Source organism: Meleagris gallopavo, chromosome 1 (assembly GCF_905368555.1).
Source record: "Meleagris gallopavo chromosome 1, MGAL_WU_HG_1.1, whole genome shotgun sequence".
NCBI classification, from domain to species: domain Eukaryota; kingdom Metazoa; phylum Chordata; class Aves; order Galliformes; family Phasianidae; genus Meleagris; species Meleagris gallopavo.
In genome coordinates this window covers 73,864,510-73,882,661 of record NC_139404.1, presented here as the reverse complement: position 1 = coordinate 73,882,661, position 18,152 = coordinate 73,864,510, and the positions used below count along the sequence as shown (strand labels likewise).

General features: G+C 36.3%; 1 protein-coding gene across 1 annotated transcript in view; it reads left to right on the top strand.

Annotated features, from left to right (window-relative positions):
* VWF (von Willebrand factor) overlaps positions 1-18,152 on the top strand; it is a 131,616-nt gene that overhangs the window by 81,990 nt on the left and 31,474 nt on the right. The window contains exons 33-37 of the mRNA XM_010716971.3: positions 1,283-1,326; positions 5,181-5,358; positions 11,568-11,788; positions 12,759-12,951; positions 13,584-13,928. Of these exons, the coding sequence (XP_010715273.2) occupies positions 1,283-1,326; positions 5,181-5,358; positions 11,568-11,788; positions 12,759-12,951; positions 13,584-13,928 (981 nt within the window). The remainder of the gene's footprint in view (positions 1-1,282; positions 1,327-5,180; positions 5,359-11,567; positions 11,789-12,758; positions 12,952-13,583; positions 13,929-18,152) is intronic.

The following is an 18,152-nucleotide window of genomic DNA, read 5'->3' as shown; positions in this document are numbered from 1 at the left end:
TTTTTTTCCCTTTATTTAATCTTATTTAATTTTCTTATAGTCCATAAAGTAATACTGTCCCTTCTGGACTCATATAGTCAAATTTCTTGTACAGAGAGTCCTGTTTTTTTGTTGTTGTTGTTGTTGTTTTTTGTTTGTAATGGAAGCGTACCAAGAATAATACCATTAAAATATTGAAAAGACTTCCCAAATGCTTTCAAAATGTATTAGTTGTCCTGGAAAAGCGTATATAAGGTATATATGCTAGCATAATTCAGTAATGCATAAAGAATTTTCTAGTCAGTGCTTTAATTTCCTGTTGCATGCTCATCCCATAGCACTTATGTATCATTCCACTTAACTTCAGGTGTGTTATGAAAGCACATAAGCATGGAAACTATAATTTGGAAGCAAGTTTGTGAACATCTAAATGGCTATAGAAAAAAATTACACATAACAGTATTATCTGAATGTAATAAAACTGAAAGTATTCTTAGTACAGTTATTCTCATATTTATACTAGTTGCACATTTATACTAGTTGTTGACACTTCGCTTCAGGTTACTCTCTGTATTTTTCTTTCTGCACTGAATAAATGTGCCTGTGTGGAAATTCTTATTACCTATTAATTAGTAGAAATACTTTTGATTCAGCAAAAAATAAGGCTGGAGCCTTCCTTAGAGTTTAAGCTATGATCTTTAAAGTACCATATAGGCAGAAATCTATGTCAATACAAGGAAAAATTACAGTCTAAGTGGTTCAATACCTGTTGTTCACAGGCTATTTTCAGGACCAACGCCATTAAGGTAAAGCTAGCAGTAGGAAAGTATACTCATTCTTTGACTTTCTCTTGTACATTTTGGGCAAATGCCTGTGATCTTCAGATGGGAAACTCAGACAGAGATTTCACAGCTGAGTTCAGAAATACTTCCTACAGTCTGTAGGGGAACTGTTAGGCCACAACTTGAACAGGTTGATTGAGCACCTGGTGAAGGGGGTGTGGCTGGCCTAGTGAGCACATACAAATTGTTTGCACCTGTGGCTGCTTGTTGAAAAGTAGTGGTGCATAACCAAAGAGCTCTTTCACCTGTTGGTGAATTCTACTCTTTTTTTCTGTATGTGACTGTTGACCTACCTGTGAATGCTTTGCCTGGTATCACATAGAACCTGTCACAAGCAATTCTGCTGCTTTGTGATCAGAATGTATTCTAATTCACACTTTAATTAAATAGTCTATGTTTTGACCTTTATTAAGCTTTGATAAGGGAGTAAGATTGATAAAAGATGTTTGTTTCTTTTTCAGACCTTGTCAGAGAATGTATAGATGAGGATGGAAACAAAAAGAAAGTAAGTTTATTGCTTGTGGCATCCACGTGGTTTTCAAGTTACACAGTTCATGCAGGATGATGAATACCTGAATAGGTGTTCTGAAACAAGAAGTATTGGCTAATATTAAGGTTTTCTTTCTGAGAATAATTTTTGAGGAAGAAAATGGTGGCTTTTGAACTGACAGGAGGTTTTTATACACACTAAGGAGAGTTAATCCAAGAACACCTGATCTTGCAGTATGTTGAATGTGATTGAAGGCAGTGTAGAGCCAAAGTATTATGTCTGCCTTCCCTGAAAAAATAAAAATGTATCTCTATCACCTGGTAAGAACTTCTAGGAAAACTATATGTGCCCAAAAAGTATTTGTATAGGGGAAGGTAACATTACTGTCCAGACTTCTAGAAAGTGCAAGTACTTCCTCCCTATGGAAATTTCATTGGAAGATAATTATTATGAGATAATTTTCTCTCTAGAAAAATCCATGCCTTCTTAAGGCATTTCTGAATTGAAATCAGAGTTCTTCATATTTGTTTATGTAAAATCTTCTATTAATCCTGAGAAAATTATCAGAAATTTTAGAAAAATTGCCTGCTCTTTTGAAAGTGATCCTCTACAGGAAATGATGTAATATTACAAATGATTCAGATCTCAGGTGAGATACCAAAGTTATTGAGTCTAGATTTTGCTTCAGACATTCTAAAATGTAATCGTGAGCTTGTTACAACCTTGTATATTTTAGTAAGGGTCAGTTATGAGTTCTACTCTGATTTATTTTGAAATTTCAATACATTAGAAGTATCTTGATTTTTTTTTTTTTTTCTCCTTTAAATGACTGTAAGGAGGGGTGTGGCTAATAAGGAAATGCTTTTGAACTACTTATACACAGGAAATATGTCAGTTGCTCCAAAAGCAATGCCTCCTATTTATTTCCATGGAAACTACAACACATACAAAGAGCATGATTATACTATATGATAGAGCAAATTCTTAGCCATAGAATGCTATTTCTCAACGTAGTCACCACCGTTAGCTATGCATTTTCACCAGCAATGAACAGAAGCCTGCATGTTGAGCTTGTAAAAATCCGTACCGGCAGAGCTGACCAACTGCTGCTGTCACTGCTGTTAAAACATGTCATCGATACCTCACTGTACTAACATCCACTGTTAGATCTCCATAAAATGTTCAGCAAGTGTTGATGAATGTCAGTAGGTGCAATTTTTACCACATGGAGGAATTCAATTTCATACCTTTGCATCATATTCTTCATATGCCAGACACTATTTGTCAGTTTGTCCTGCTGCCATTTGTCACACGGCAACAAAATTTAATGAAATATTGTCATGAAAATTCAACCTGCACTGCCATACCACTGACATCTGCCTCCGATACCGTGGGCCAACGTAATAAAATCAGAGGCATTACTTTGAATCTATTTAAGTTTTTGGTATTCATGCCCTGTGGTGAGTTCAAATAGCTCTAAATACAAGATGTATAGAGAGCCACTCTTTTAATATGATTTGAACTTGGTGCATGACCGAATATGAGAATGATTATGATTTTTTAAAATGTAGTTTATTCTTTTTGGTACTCTTCCTTTGATGCTTTTAAATAGGATTGCAAGTGGCAACTGAAGCATTAATGTTTGTCTTGTAGTATCTCAAAATATTGTCTTGTAGTATCTTATTATGAAGAATCTGTTTAGCTATCTTCTGATGGATTAGCAGTTAAGATTAGATGGTTCTAGTGGTCTTTCCAACTGTAATGATTCTGATTCTATGCTTTCTAGCAATAGTAATCGCGTTCCTAAACTAGTGATTGCCAAAACAAAACTTTTCTAGTATTACTCAGTATTTAGTTTAAGAGAAAAACAACCAACCAGCAAAAACCTTGACTTAATCAAAAGCTGGCAAATGATAAATCCAGTGAAGGCACATGACTCTTTTCTATGGATCTGCAGCAATAGAAAGAGTGTGCACATCTATATTCATATGTTCAGAGCTCCTTCAAAGAGGAAGTCTGAGTCTTCCTCTGGCCCATCTGTTTCAGCAGATTTCTACTTACCTAGTCAGGTTTTGCTTTCCTTCTATTCTACTTCTACTTCTATGATTTCATACTGATTGGGATTTAGGACCTTTTTCTCTTCAAAACCCCTAAGTTTTCGTCTGCACTAGAACTCTTGATTTTGTTTGGATCCCTCAATTGATATTTTCATTTTAATGTGGTGTGCTTTGCTGGACGAGAAGTCCAGCACTTAGATGTTTTTCAGTTGATGTACTATAAAAGTCTGAAATAAGAAAAAAGAAATTAAATACATATGGAAGCCAGATAATCCTTTGCCAGTCTTGCACACCTGTATATGTAACCTTCCAGGTGCCCTACTTTCACTGAGTTGTAGGCAAAGCCATAATAATTTAAAAAAGCATTCAGTTTCTTCCTATATAAATATTTTTTTTCCATACTTAAAGTTCCTTACATTTCTTTTTCACAGCACCCTCTAGGTTCACAAGCCTGAAAAGTATTAAGTCACTTTCAGGCCAACTTCCCTTCCCAAATCCTGAAACATAAGAAGCCTTCGCAGTCATTCAAGTCATATTTAATGTGTGGTGTTATGGATGCAAATCTGACAGTTATCTTTTAGACCTGATGGTATGGAGTAGCTCAAAGATACAGAGCATGACTTTTATGCCACTGTTCTTGGTTTGTGCAACAGTGAAGAATTGATTGTCTGCAAAATTGTGAAGAACCTATTAATTATGGTTTATCTACCTAGGTACTGCATCACTTTGTTCTTCTCTTTAATGGGAAGGGGAAATAAACTCGAGGAAAGAATGGTTGATAACTTGATTCATTAGCAATCATTTTTTACTTACAGACGTATTTCTGCTTGTGTTTATCAAGAAATGCACAGAACTATTGTCTCACTTTTAACTTTTGAACTCATCTCTGTAGAGATTGGGTAGGTCTGGAAAGGGCTGTTTCCCATACTTGATGGTGCTTTTGGGAGTGCAAACCACAAGAACGAACGAACAATTTAATTTAAAATTTGTTGAGGTTGTTTATAGCCTTTTGAGGCCTGTGAGACCTCAGCCTTTTGCAAATATGAGTCTTGAGCTAGTTCAGGTTGTGATTACATCTATTTCTCTGTCATTTAGTAGTAAGTAATCCCACTGCCTTAAAATTTACACTATTCTAAAGGACAGTCTTCTAAAGAAGATGAGGATGTGTTGTTAATTGTTTTTAATTTTATAATAATGTATATGTATCTAATAGCATTAGTCTAGTAAATAAACAATTTCTCTATGGGAAGGAATTTCTTTAAAGTTTGGGAGCTGTGGATAAAATCACTAGAATATTCCATGCCTCCATGTGCTAAATACTGTTAATTCTTGCTGTGCCATGAGCAACCTGTTCTCAGAGCTCTAAAGTAATTTTGCAACATATGAAAACTAGAGGCATTGGCATTTAAAGAAGTGCCAAAGGGAATTATTTATTGATTATATTATCCGTGAATGCTATAGGGTGGTTAAACTAAAAATAGATGTAGTACCAGATAATTCATTCTGTTATGGCAAAACACCTCCTCTTCTAGACTATTATCTTTTGCTTGGAATTTCAAAAGTCTGTTTCCTATAGTGGTGCTACATTTAACTCTCTCTTGCTCATAAAGTCCTTAATACACTTTATTCTATTATTTAGTTATTCAAAGCTTATTTGAGTAGCACTACTATAGCTGTTATTTTTTGTGCTAGCTGGAGATTGTAGATTGCAGTGTGGTAGAAGGCAAATTTTGTATTTTTCTCCCTTCAACACCCCTCAAGCCCCCAGTGATGTTCTTTTCAATAGTTAAATATTAATGTCTCTTTATCCAGCCTGGTGACAAATGGACATTACTAGATCAGTGCCACACTGTGACGTGCTTCCCAGGTGATTACACAGTTTTGGAGAGTCACCAAATCAATTGTGAGAGGATGCCAAAACCTGCGTGTCACAGCAATCTTCCAGCTGTTAAGGTTGAAGAGACTTGTGGCTGCCGATGGGTGTGTCCGTGTGAGTATCTATTTTTGCATGCATGTCTCCCCTTGTCATCACTTGAAATATTTATCAGAAAGGTAATGCTGAATTCACTGAGGATAAGGTTGCATTTCTACAGTCCAGTCATACACGCTATTATAGCTAAAATTTGTAAAAATATCAGAATGGAACCTCGAGGTGTTTCCTATAGCATTTTCAACCTGTTCAGAGCCTGAATTTGTCCAGTTTGTTGAATTTCACTGGCCTTGAGGTGGTAAGAGAAGTGCATAATTCAACATAATTCTTAAAACTGGGTTTGTATTTCAAGTCATAGGATTACTTTTTAAAGTAAATCAGAACCCTCAGAATGTATCAGAATATATACACCTTCTCTTTATAATGCATGACCTCAATTTAAAATATCCGCTGCAGAACTGAGTGTTTTAAGAACAATTCCTAGTTCATTGTCTTATTCAGAAATAACATAGTTGTTTTGATATAAATACTTGAAAAGAAAATATTTTAGTTGAAACATCTTAATTATAGAGTTTTAAAGACAGTCCTAGCGATACCTACCTATAGAAACTGCATCTTTCCTGATCTTCTTGATCCCGAGTGTGTTAATACCAATATGAAAACATTACTCTTGGCATTGAAATCATGTATTCTTAAAGAATTTCTGATGGTTTGAAATTAAAATTGACATTTGTGTCATTAGTCAGTTGTTATGTAGAGGTCTGTAGTTCACTTGAGATTGCTGCTGCTTAACAGAAGCTAATGTTTGTGTAGCTCTTTATTAATTTAATGGACCACAATTTAATTTCCCAAGATGATACACCTTCTGATACTACTTAGTGCAACTAGGTTGATGATACTGTGTCATTAATGCCAACATCTGCAATAGATCAAAAACTCACAACAATTTGTAAGATTTACAGATGAGATAGCAGGGAGATTACTGGGACGTCAGAATTTCAGAATTTCTTCGTTGTTACTGGTGGAGTTTGGCTAGGCAGTCTGTTCTGCAGGAGCATAGCAATGTGTGTTTTGTTGACTGGAATTGAGTGAGGTAGTTATTTAGACAGTTAGTGCCATTTCAACCAGTTGTTTGACAGTGCAGCAACAGAAGTTGTTTCTTCTACTTTAATTGTGTAAAAATTGCTGTTAATGTAGTCTCATATAATTATGTAATGATTTGGTTTGGAAAGGACCTTAAGGACCTTCTAGTTCCAACCTTCTGCTAGATCAGGTTGCCCAGGTTGCTATCCAAGCACCTTAACACTTGCAGGGATCAGGCATCCTCAGTTTCTCTGGGCGACTTGATCCAGTGCTTCACCACCCTTATGGTGAAGAATTTCTTCTTAACTTCTACCATTTTTTAGTTTAAAACTGATATTCCTTGTCCCATCACTCCCTAATCAAGAATTTTGTTCCCATCTTTCTTATAGTATCCATTTAGGTACTGAAAGGCCACAATAAGGTCTTCCCAGAGCCTTTTCCTCTCTAGACTAAATAATACCAACTTTCTCTGCCTGTCTTCACAGGAGAGATGCAACAATTTGAGGAGGAAAGTTAATTTACTACATATGATATTAGAATGGAAGACAACACAATATAGTACAGTATAATTGGAATTGAAGCTAATAAATCAATGAGAGAGTGTCCAAAAAACTTAAGGCCTTGCTCTAATGCTGAAACTGAGATGGATAGGGAACACAAACAGCAGATGACCAGAAAGAAAAGAGGAATATCTATGAATTGCATGACAAAATGAATGACAAAACATTTGTGTCTTTCCCTCTAAATGGAAAATGGAAACAGAACAGTGAAAGTCTTCTGTAATATGTAGTTCTTCTTGTCTTCTGAGAACCAGGTACTTGGAAATGTCAACAGTCCATGGAACTGGAGCATTAACTCTTTAGCTTCCAGTGTGCTATATGTTATTATGTACAATAACAATAACAAACGTCATAAAGCTATGACATTCCACCCCTTACTCAACATCACTAAATTATACTTGATATACACATAAATAAACAATAACTAACATGCATTAAACACACACACACATATATATACATACATGGAATTACTGACTGCACTCCTCCAACATCAAATTCCCTTGTGGTACACATTCAACATCCTCATTTTTCTGTATCACCCATCAAGTGGACACAGGTCCCTGAGCAAACACAGTTCCATGGAGAGATTTGGCCTTTCCAGAAGCTGGAAAGACCCAAACCACTTTTCCCAACATGCTCTTTACATTATCTCCCTCTACAGTATGTAGGGAGCTGGATTGGGTAGGAACATTGTGATTGATAGATCCGTGAGTGTTGACCAACCAGGTGTCTTCTCCCAAATGCTTCTTCTACTGCTTTAGTGTTCCACTATACATTGCTTGAAACATAGTTTTAAACAACTCATTGTATCATTCAATTCTACCTGAAGATAGTGAATGACAAGGATATGATAAATACACTCAATGCCATGATCTTTGGCCCACGTATCTACAAGAGAATTTTTGTAATGAGTCCCATTATCTGACTCAATTCTTTCTGGAGTGCCGTGTCACCACAGGACTTGTTTCTTGAGATTGAGTATGCTATTTTGGGTGGTAGCATGGGATACTGGATATGTTTCAAGCCACCCAGTGGTTACCTGCATGGTGGTAAGCACATCAAAGGTTTGTGGCAAGATGATATAATCAACCTTATCTATCAGTTTAAAGCCTGTCTGTCCCTGAAGAAACCATAGCTTGAGAAATTGAAATGCCCCATTTTTAATCACCATTCTTTTTCTTATTTCTTCTTCTTCTCTTCTTATTTAATTATTTTCATATATTTCGGGGGAAAAAAAAAAAAAACGGAAAATTTATTGCAAAAATATCTGATGTATCTGTATCTGATCCCTGGAATATTGGCAAATGCTATTGCAAATAAGTATTTGGAAATCTGTTTTTATTATGTCATAAAAGTGAACAGAAAGAATTAGGAACAGGAGTTACACCATAAAGCTGCTTGCTTGCTGAACTAGTTCAAGATATTACAGCAACATGATGTGCAATGTGTGATTCATATCTCTTGGATATTTGTGGACTATGTTTAAATGGATTGCATACTTTTGTGCTATAGAATACTTATGAGAAGTTTGAAAGGATTCCTCTTATCCCTAGAATTATTTTTAGATGTTCAAGAGTAAAAAAGATTGAGAAATCTTTTTTATTGCCAACTTGTTTACTTGTTTTACTATTGTTTATTCAAGAATATTTATAAGTTCAGAGCTGTTTTTCCTGGGAAATTGTCATGGTTTTGGCTGGGATAGAGTTAATTTTCTTCAGAGAGGTTTATATGTTTCTGTGTTTTGAGTTTAGGGTGAAAACAGTGGTTGTAACACCGATGTTTTTAATTACAATAGAGCACTGCTTATACAGAGCAAAGGATGTTTCAGCTTTTTTGTACTGCCCTGCAATTGAGGAGGAAGAGGATAGGATGGGTAGGCTGCTTTTGCTTCTGCCCTTTGCATTGCTCCAGAAGCTGAGAGGATACAAAGCTAGAAGAGCTGAACCAGACTGGACAAGAGAATGTCACATGGTGTCATGCTCAGCAATAAAAGCTGGGGTCAAGAAGGAGGAAGAGGGAGGGCATCTGCAGTGATGATGTTTGTGTTCCTAAAAAAATATTATGGATGGTGAGCACCTAGCATGGGGCACTAAGGTTTCAAGATGATAACAGATTTATCTAATTGTAGCGTGGAGTTGCTAGACCAAATTTATAAATGTTATAGATGTTCAGATGATAATTGTTAGGCTCCTGTGGTTGTCATGGGGCTTTCTTGCCTTCTTGTATGTTAGAGTTCTGTGTTTATTAGTGGCTGCTTTTGCTTCTGCCCTTTGCTTTGCTCTTTACCATCTTGCTTTGTTGTGCCTGTGAACATTCTTATAACAGCTGTCACCATCAACCTGGGCTGGCAGATGGCTAAGGCATTGTTGCTGTCTCTGTGCTGCTTTTCTGGACAGACTGGAACTCCAGACTGGACTTGAGTCAGAGGACATTGACCTATGGATGAGTCCACGTCGAGCATGTACACCTTAAAGCATCTGTAGCCACAGATAAATTCATTCCAGAGCAAGCACATCTTGAAGCATCTGTGGCCAGGGAGTAGTCTGTGTCACAGCAAGTACATCTTGCAGTGTCCATGTCCATGCCCATTGATAAGGCCATGCCAGAATACCTCAAAACAATTGTATTTGTGGATAAAACCAAGACATAGAAGGTGTCTGAGGGGACATCTGGAGGGACCACTGAGGGGACTGTGACCAATGGAAAAGGCCATGCCAGAGCAGGTACACCTCAAAGTGTCCATAGGTAAATCCTTGCTGCAGCAGAGCATATCTCTGAACAGACTGTTCATATATGATATGAATATAATATAATATAGTAATGATATATAATATAATATGAATATAATATAATAATAAATAAACCCACACCAGAACAAGTAGGCATCAAAGCAACTGTGACAGTGCGTAAGTCCATGGTACTGTAGGTAGGACCTCTGAAGAAATTATGGCTCATGGATAAAGATGTACTGGAGCAGTTAGACCTCTTCAGGGCTGTGGCCAATGGATAAAAGGCTAGAGCAGGGGCAAGTGGAGGAGTTCATTGCAAAGTGAAACCCTATGGCCTTGTCCAAGAGGACAAGAAGAGGACAAGTAGAGACTGTAATGGATATGTCTTTAAACTGTAATCCATGGTTGAATTGCATGTTATAGCAAGTACTATAGCAGGAAGTCTTTGCCACTGGCCAGGCCAGGGGCAAGGGTAGGAATTGTTATGTTATGATCTGTACCCTGGTCCAAAGGAGCTGGGGGTAGACATTGTGATGGATATAATGTTGAATTTTTGTAAGTCATGATCTGAGTTGCACATTATAGGAAGTCCTATAGCAGGAACCACTTTAACCAAGAGAGGATGAGCCTCGCAACGAGCTGTATAAGTGCAGCAGTGACCTGACCTTTGCTGGCTTTGATTTCCTGTAATGCCAAAGAACATCACCTTTCCTACCCTAGATGACCTTCATTATAGATAGAAGCTAAATTATGGACTTAAAGAACTCAGTGGACACTTTATAGACTTAGCCCATAAATTATGGGAAAGATATCTGTGTATTAAGTGAAGAGTGCTGATTAATAAAGATGTACAAGCAATGACCAAAGTGCTATGGAGTCACTTTCAGAGTGATGCTATCTGTCTTCCAAAGAAAGTACTACATGTGATGAGCCTTGAAAGGGGCTGAACACTTGCATGCTGATGGAAAGTAGTGAATGAATTCCTCGTCTTGCTTTGTTTGTATGTATGGCTTTTTTCTTTATGTAGTAAACTGTCTTTATATATCAATTCATGTGTTGTCTCATTTTTACCTTTCCAATTTTCTCCCTATCCTTCCTGAGGAGAGTGAAAGAGCAGCTGGGTGGTTCTTGGCCTTCTGTTGGGATTAAACAAAACAGAAATCAAGTTTGAAGGTCAAGGAACACAAAACAGATTGCTCTCAGCTGACAATACCAAAAAAAACTTTGAGTTCTTAACGGTAGCTTTTTCCTACATACTTAGTAGTGATGACTTTTCCTGCCCTTGTAGTCTTTAAGCAAAAGAACTGAGTTTGAATCATTCTTTTGTTTGGGTCTTGTTTAGATGCTTGTGGTATTATAATCTTTATTCTTCAGTCTGTGAAGAAAGAGTGTTTCTAACCTAATATCTACAACACTAGCCCATCAGTTGGCCATTAGTTGATCCTGTGTGCATTGTTTCTCCTCTCTTTTCCTCTGTTTTCCATCTGAAAAAAAAAATATATATATCCTTTTGAGTCCTTTTATGACATGCTTGATGAAATGAAATAGTATGTTTGAAACAAACAGTTTACTGAATAAAATGCAATGTCATAATAATGACACAGTTAAATTAGTCAAATATGATTGCAGCCTTTCTAAAAATAGGAGATGCATTTTCCTTGCTTTTATTTTTCAAATTAAATTTATTAGCAGATCGCATTCAATGTGAGGGAGCTTCATTCTATTTTTGTTGTACTAATTTGTGCGGGTGATACTTTATAAATAATTTATTATAGGTTAATAGCTATTATGATTAAAGTGATTTATTAAATTTATATGCTTATAATGATTGTGAAGAAATAGTCTAATTTGAAAGAAAATGCATGCTTACGTGTCGTTATTTGTTGATTTACAGGTGTCTGTATGGGAAGTTCATCTCGACATATTGTGACTTTTGATGGGCTTAATTTTAAGCTCACCAGCAATTGCTCCTACACCTTGTTTCAGGATATACAACATGATGTTGAAGTTCTTCTCCATGAAGGACCATGCAGAGCTATACCAAAGATGAACTGTATGGATGCTATTGAAGTGAAACATCGTGGTGTATCCATTCAGCTCTTCAGTAATATGACAGTAAGCAAAAGTCAATTAAGTTATCTGTGCATTCTCTGCTCATACTGTGGAGTTTTAGGTTAGGAGAACAGATTTATTTCCTCTATCCAGTTTCTGCTCCCCTTGCAACCTGTTCTTAGTTGTCTTAGCAAATGCCTCATTTAAACTTCCTAATGTATTCTAAATTCACATAATAAACCTGTCATTGTTTCTCCTCTTGTTTTCCCCATTGTGCTGGGGTGACAGTGTTTTCCAGATACTTCTGTCAGATAGGCAGTAATTAGGACATACTACACTCTGATTTTCCGTTGTTGGTAGAGGTCCTCTATGCAATTTTATCAATTAGTGAGTGGGAGAGCAGTCCCATTTTTTAAAACCTACACAAGTTTGTGGCTACCTGAAGAATTAAGGAGTCAGTTCTTACCTTGCTTGCTGGTGTTCCCAGTCTCAGAAGAAAGGCCAGCTAAGAGTTATGTATTGCATTTCTTTTATAGGTAATTCAAATACTGTATTCAATAATGTATTCAAATTATGTATGAAACATTTGCAGTCTCTGAGTTCCTCAGACATACAGGAATCAACTAACCTGAAAAGGTGACCTCATCTAACTCATGCAATAAAATAAGATTGACCAAAACACTTTTAGTCAGTCTAGTATGGTACTGAATAGCCTTGACTTTCACTAATGTCACAACAGTGCTCAGGATCTCAATGCAGCATTTTAGCTTCATGGCATTAGGACACTGGTCTGTGTATCTGTTATGCTGTAGGAATGCACTCATATGGAAAAATGCTGAAGAAGTTGTCCATGTAATGCACAAAATGTAAGACAAGTATTTCTGTGCGTTCTTAGATTCAGTGGAAAGTTTCAGCATGCAAAATTAACTCTTGTGACCAGATTCAGTCAAAATGTGATTCAACTATGATTAGGTTGGATTGATCTTAAGTGCTTGTCACAATTGATGTGATCATTTTGCCTTTTTAAAAACAGGTGACTGTTGATGGTGAAAGCATTCATATTCCCTACTCTAGCAGTTTGTTTGAAGTCACTGTCTATGGAGCAATCATGCATGAAATCAAGTTCTCCCATCTTTGCCATAATCTCACATTTACTCCAAGAAATAATGAATTTATTCTTAAACTTAATCCAAAGAGCTTTTCTTCAGAAACACAAGGGCTTTGTGGTAAGTTAGAAAGTTAGTGACTTTAACAGCTTTCTAATCAGATTTGAGCTATTATTAATGCTGAAATTTGTACAGTCCTGAGCCTTGCAAACTATCTCATCCAGGCAGTCCACTGTTGGCACATTGTTAATCTGTATTGTTTTTTCTACTATGACTATTAGTGTAATAGCTCACTGATTCCCAGTAAGACCTTAAAAAGATCAAGACTAGGAATCTGTCATGTTTTACTTTTATCTTACGTTATCTGTTCCAGATTTTTTTTTAAATGAGGTTTTAAATATAGCTTTTTGTGTATATGCAAGAGCACACTGTGATGTGAGTCCCATCCTGTGCTTGGAGGTAAGGTGAAGGGCTTGTGGGGAATATTTCTGCCTGGGAAAGTCAATTCTGGAGTATCTTCTACAACAAGTTAGACATCTATGGCATAATCTGTGCCTCTTGTATTTCAGAAACAAAAATCAGGATAATTAAGGTTACTCTGATAACTGCTATAACTAATATCACTGATTCATCTTCTCCTTGGAGTTTATTGAGCAGCCCCAACAAGCTCAGTCCTCAGCCTGTTTTCTCTAGGTTTGTTTTACTGCTGACTATATTCAGACTGTTTATTTTCCTTTTACTCGCCCTCCTAGGAGTATGTGACCAGAACCATGCCAATGACTTCATGTTACGTGATGGCACAGTTACTGCTAACAGTGAGGCATTTATTCGAGAATGGACAGTGAAAGAGATGGGGAAGGTCTGTGAAATCCAGAGAGAAGATGACGAGTGCTCTGAGCGTGCCATCAGTCATTGCCACCTTCTGCTCTCTGATCAGTTTTCAGCATGCCACAGGATAATACCCCCAGACATGTTCTATGATGCCTGTGAAGAGAGCAGCTGCTATGAGGAAGAAGCCTGTGAGATGATAACTTCTTATGCTCACATCTGCAGAGAAAATGGGATCTGCATAGACTGGAGAACACCTGAGTTCTGTCGTAAGGGGTTTTCCATATACTAAAACTGGTACAGAAACTGCCTGATTTAGTGCAACATTACTTTTTGAATATCATGTAATGAGGCAGATCAAGTTTTCATGTATAAGTGGTATTAAAGATCTGTAGCTGGCTCATCATCTACTAAGTTGCATGTTATGGAAAAAGTGTTTCTTATAACATGCTAACTAGTGAAATACAGGGCACTTATGCAAGGCTGGACGAATAACCTATGAAAAAAATGCAGCCATGTGATAGTATCTGACTTCACAGCACACTGTCATGGGGTCATGTTTGAATTGCCCTCATTTTCCTGGTTACTTGCAGATATAATTGATTTGATACAGACATTACAGGATCTGAGCAAGACAGGCAGGGAAGCTAATAATTTGTGCTGGTGGAATTCCTTCCCAGCCTGTAACCTTTTTTTTTTTTTTTTTTTTTTGTGCCGATTGCACAAAATTAGACTTTTCCGAATTTTGTTTTTGAACATATTTGTATGAGCAATAGTCTTTGGGAATTCCCCATGTTTCAACCAAAGCCTGAGGCTTTCAGGCTTTCAGGCTTTGGTGGATTTTTAAGCTTCCACTGTACTTAAAAAATGGGGAAATAGCTATGAACTGTGGTGTCTTCTATCTACACTGCCCAAGCTATCTTTAAGTTGCTTTGCAAATCTGGTTCTCCTTCTCTCTGTGTTTTACTTCTCTATTGAAGGAGAAGAGTTTAAATGTTATGAGAAAACAGTGTAGCAGGATGCTGGCCTTGCAAATGCCCAGAGCCTAATAGAGGTAGTAGTAGTAAACTCATCCAGTTGTTGTTTCATATACTTACTTCTCAAAATTCTTATAGGCCCAAGAAATTCTGCCCTGTTTTCTGTTTTTTTTTTTTTCTTTTCTTTCCTGAAAGCCCTATTATGAAGGATCTGCCAAAAAAGTACCCTGTATATTAAATGACTCTTGAGGTGGCATATTCTATGCTCATAGAATTATGCTGTTAATCTGTAGCAATTATTGCTGGCATTTAGATATTCACTTGCAGCATTTCTGGCATTTAATGGACCTGGAATGCATATATGTCTAGATTGAGAGACATTTTCTCTCCCAGCTAGTCCAGCATACAGTGTCTTCATATCCCATTTGTTTTTTGCATCTGATTTTTGTAGGTATGTGTAATCATTTTTTTTTTTTTTATGGCCTTGTTTCCCTTCCTTTTTGTTCCCAGATGTTTTTTACTTCAGAATTAGAAAGCTAGCACCTTGAATGCATGATACCACAAAATCTCAGTACATATTTTGGTTTGGTTTGAGATCAGATTGAGGGAATTATGGAATATATTGTCAAGAATGTGAAATTGGCCCGTACATCCAATTAATTTCTCTAATCTCTTTCTAGAATAGGTTATTGAACAACATATTACTGTTTCATACTGGTTCTTTTAAGAAACAAAACTCTGTTTGAAATATCGACCAAGTAGAATATTGCCTGTAATTTTCCAAACTTAGTGCTTTGTAAGATTTTACAAATTGTGATGTCCAAGTACTTTAATAGCTCTGTAACCTTCAAATTTCCATCTTTCTTATACAGCATATACCAGAATAGACAAAGAATTGCCAATTTTAATGATACTTGTGTAAAGAAGATGTTAGTGGCCTAAGAATAGTATCATCTTTTTACTTCAAGTAAAATTAAAATTGCTAATTACAAGGATGTTGTACAGGGTACATTAATGATTAAACAGTGCAACCTAAATTCTCAAACACTACATATTTAATAAAAATGGCATGGTTCTGGAGAAGCTTGGTTTATTTCTTTTTCACCTTCCAGAGAATCCCTGTCATTTTTGTAGTCTCTAGATTTTTCACTATGGACTTATAATTGTTTATTTTATTCTGATGAGCTTGAACTTTCTGTAGAGCCTCACAGATTATTTGACCTCTGTGAAGGAATATCTACTAGGAATGGCTACTGTAATTCAAAGATAAAATAGCCATGTCTCTTTGAAATGTGATTTCATGGGTTTATAGAAAACTGGCGACTTTTCACAGATGTTTTTTTTTTTTTTCTTTTAACTGTTCTTTTCCCTGTTTGAAGGAAGAAATTATGTTTTAATGGAGTCAGCTCAGAATACAGTATCGAAGCATGATTATAATATCCTCACATAGGTTATAATTTGAGTTGAATGAAATGATTTGAAGCTCATTTGGCAGAAGAATTACTCTTCTAATCATTAGATTTTCAGCCTTATTTTTCCTTTCTTCTAGTATCCAGTCTTTTTTTTTTTTTTTTTTTTTTTTTTTTTTTTTTTTTTTTTTACACAGAATCAAGAAACACTGAAATAGCTTGCTGGAGTGAGTGGCTTGTTGAAATACAATTTTATGAGGTTGTCAGTGGGCAATGCTTAACTTCTCCTCACTTTACTTGTCTATAGCAGAATTTTCCATACAAAATGCACAGCAACATGTGAGTCATGCAGGACCTGACCAGATTTCCAGAACAGAAGCACAGTGATGTCTGAGATGACCTTCTACAATCATCTGGTTATTACTGTGCCATTAGGATGAAAGAATGTTTACAAATGATTTTCCAGATATTGATGATTTTTATCCCATGTCTTGACGCTACTTACGTGCACTGTACTCCCATGTGCCCCAAGGCTAGAGGTCAGTTCAGCACAGGAGCTCTCAAGAACTAGCTTTATTTGTTTGCAAAACACAACTACATGCTAAGTTGCATAAAGTATGTTAGAGGTTATATAGCATTGACACTAGTTTTGCTTTTGAGCTGTCCAGGTTCTACACTGATGAGTATCAACATTAAACTTTAAAATAAATTAATCTGATTTTGTGCAGAGGTTTATTAGTTTTGCTCTAGGGCTACTGGTAGGTAAGCAAGATGAAAGCCTGTGTGTTGACACAAATAAATATGTAGATGGTGTGCTACTCTAACAGGTGCTGTGGATGTACTTTGATATGTATTTATTAGACCTGAAGTGAGACTATTGCAGGCAGCATCCATCACTGCTTACAGTTGATATGAGGATGTATTTTTCTTACCATAAGTATAGTGAAGTACTGGAACAGATTGCCCAGGGAGGTGGTGGATGCCCCATCCCTGAATATATTTAAGGATGGGGCTCCGATCTAGCTGTAGATGTCCCTGTTCACTGCAGAAGCGTTGGAATAGATGATCTTTAAAGGTCACTTCCAACACAAACAATTCTATGATTCTTACTGTAGTTGCCTTTGCAGAACTTTTTGGAATCTTTTTTTTTTTTTTTTTAATGCAGAATAGTTTCTGTAGCTAGTACTACCAGTTTTTAAGCAGGCAATTTTTCCTATTTTACGTGAACAGACTTCTTATATTTTATGCAGAATCCAACCAAAACATTTAGTAATGGAATTGAACTCTTCAACAACTGTGGTTTCCAAGTTCCTCTGTGCATGCTGGACTGTTGTGCCTGGTAAAGTAAAACCATATACTCCAACGCACCAGAAATAATTGAATTTAGCATTTTTTGTAACAGAAAAGCTTCATTTTTAAAGGCTTTTTTTTTTTTTTTTTTTTTTTTTTGCTTAAGGTAAGAGATGTACATGTATATATACAGTGTATCTGATGAATGCTTGCTGAGTTGGGACTCAGGCCTTTGTTCAGTAATTTTATTTCAGCATTTTTTGCTAGAGGAATTTTAAAAAGGTTTTATAAATATTTGGAAAGTAACAAACTAGGAAATAAGGAATAAGAACATTTTTCTTAATTGAAGATGTAGAGAAAAATAAACCAGACAAAGGAGTACACAGTATGCAAGCAATATCCATATGTTTCTCAAATTGCTATCAATTATCTTAGTTTTATGATTTTGAGAAATTAACTCTTCTGAATTCATCAGCCAAATTTTTATGAAGTGGCTTCAGCAAGAGGAGTGCAACTTTCCTTCATTTAGGGCAGTTCAGTTCATGAGATGCAGGTATCCAACAGATTCGGTACTGTAGTACCAAACAATTCTGTTCACTAGCTTTCTTTACTTTCTTGGGGGCACTACTGCTGATCAAGTTGTCAAAATCTATTCAGTGCTGTTGTCTGTCCTGGTTATGTCCTAACCCTGAGCTGTTATCAGCATTTCTCTAATGCGTGTAAAGATGGTCCAGTGTTGAAAACAAAGTTACACAATATGTTCAGCTCATGCAAACTGTTGTATCATTACTGGGGTAAGTTGTGCTGTGTTGATTCA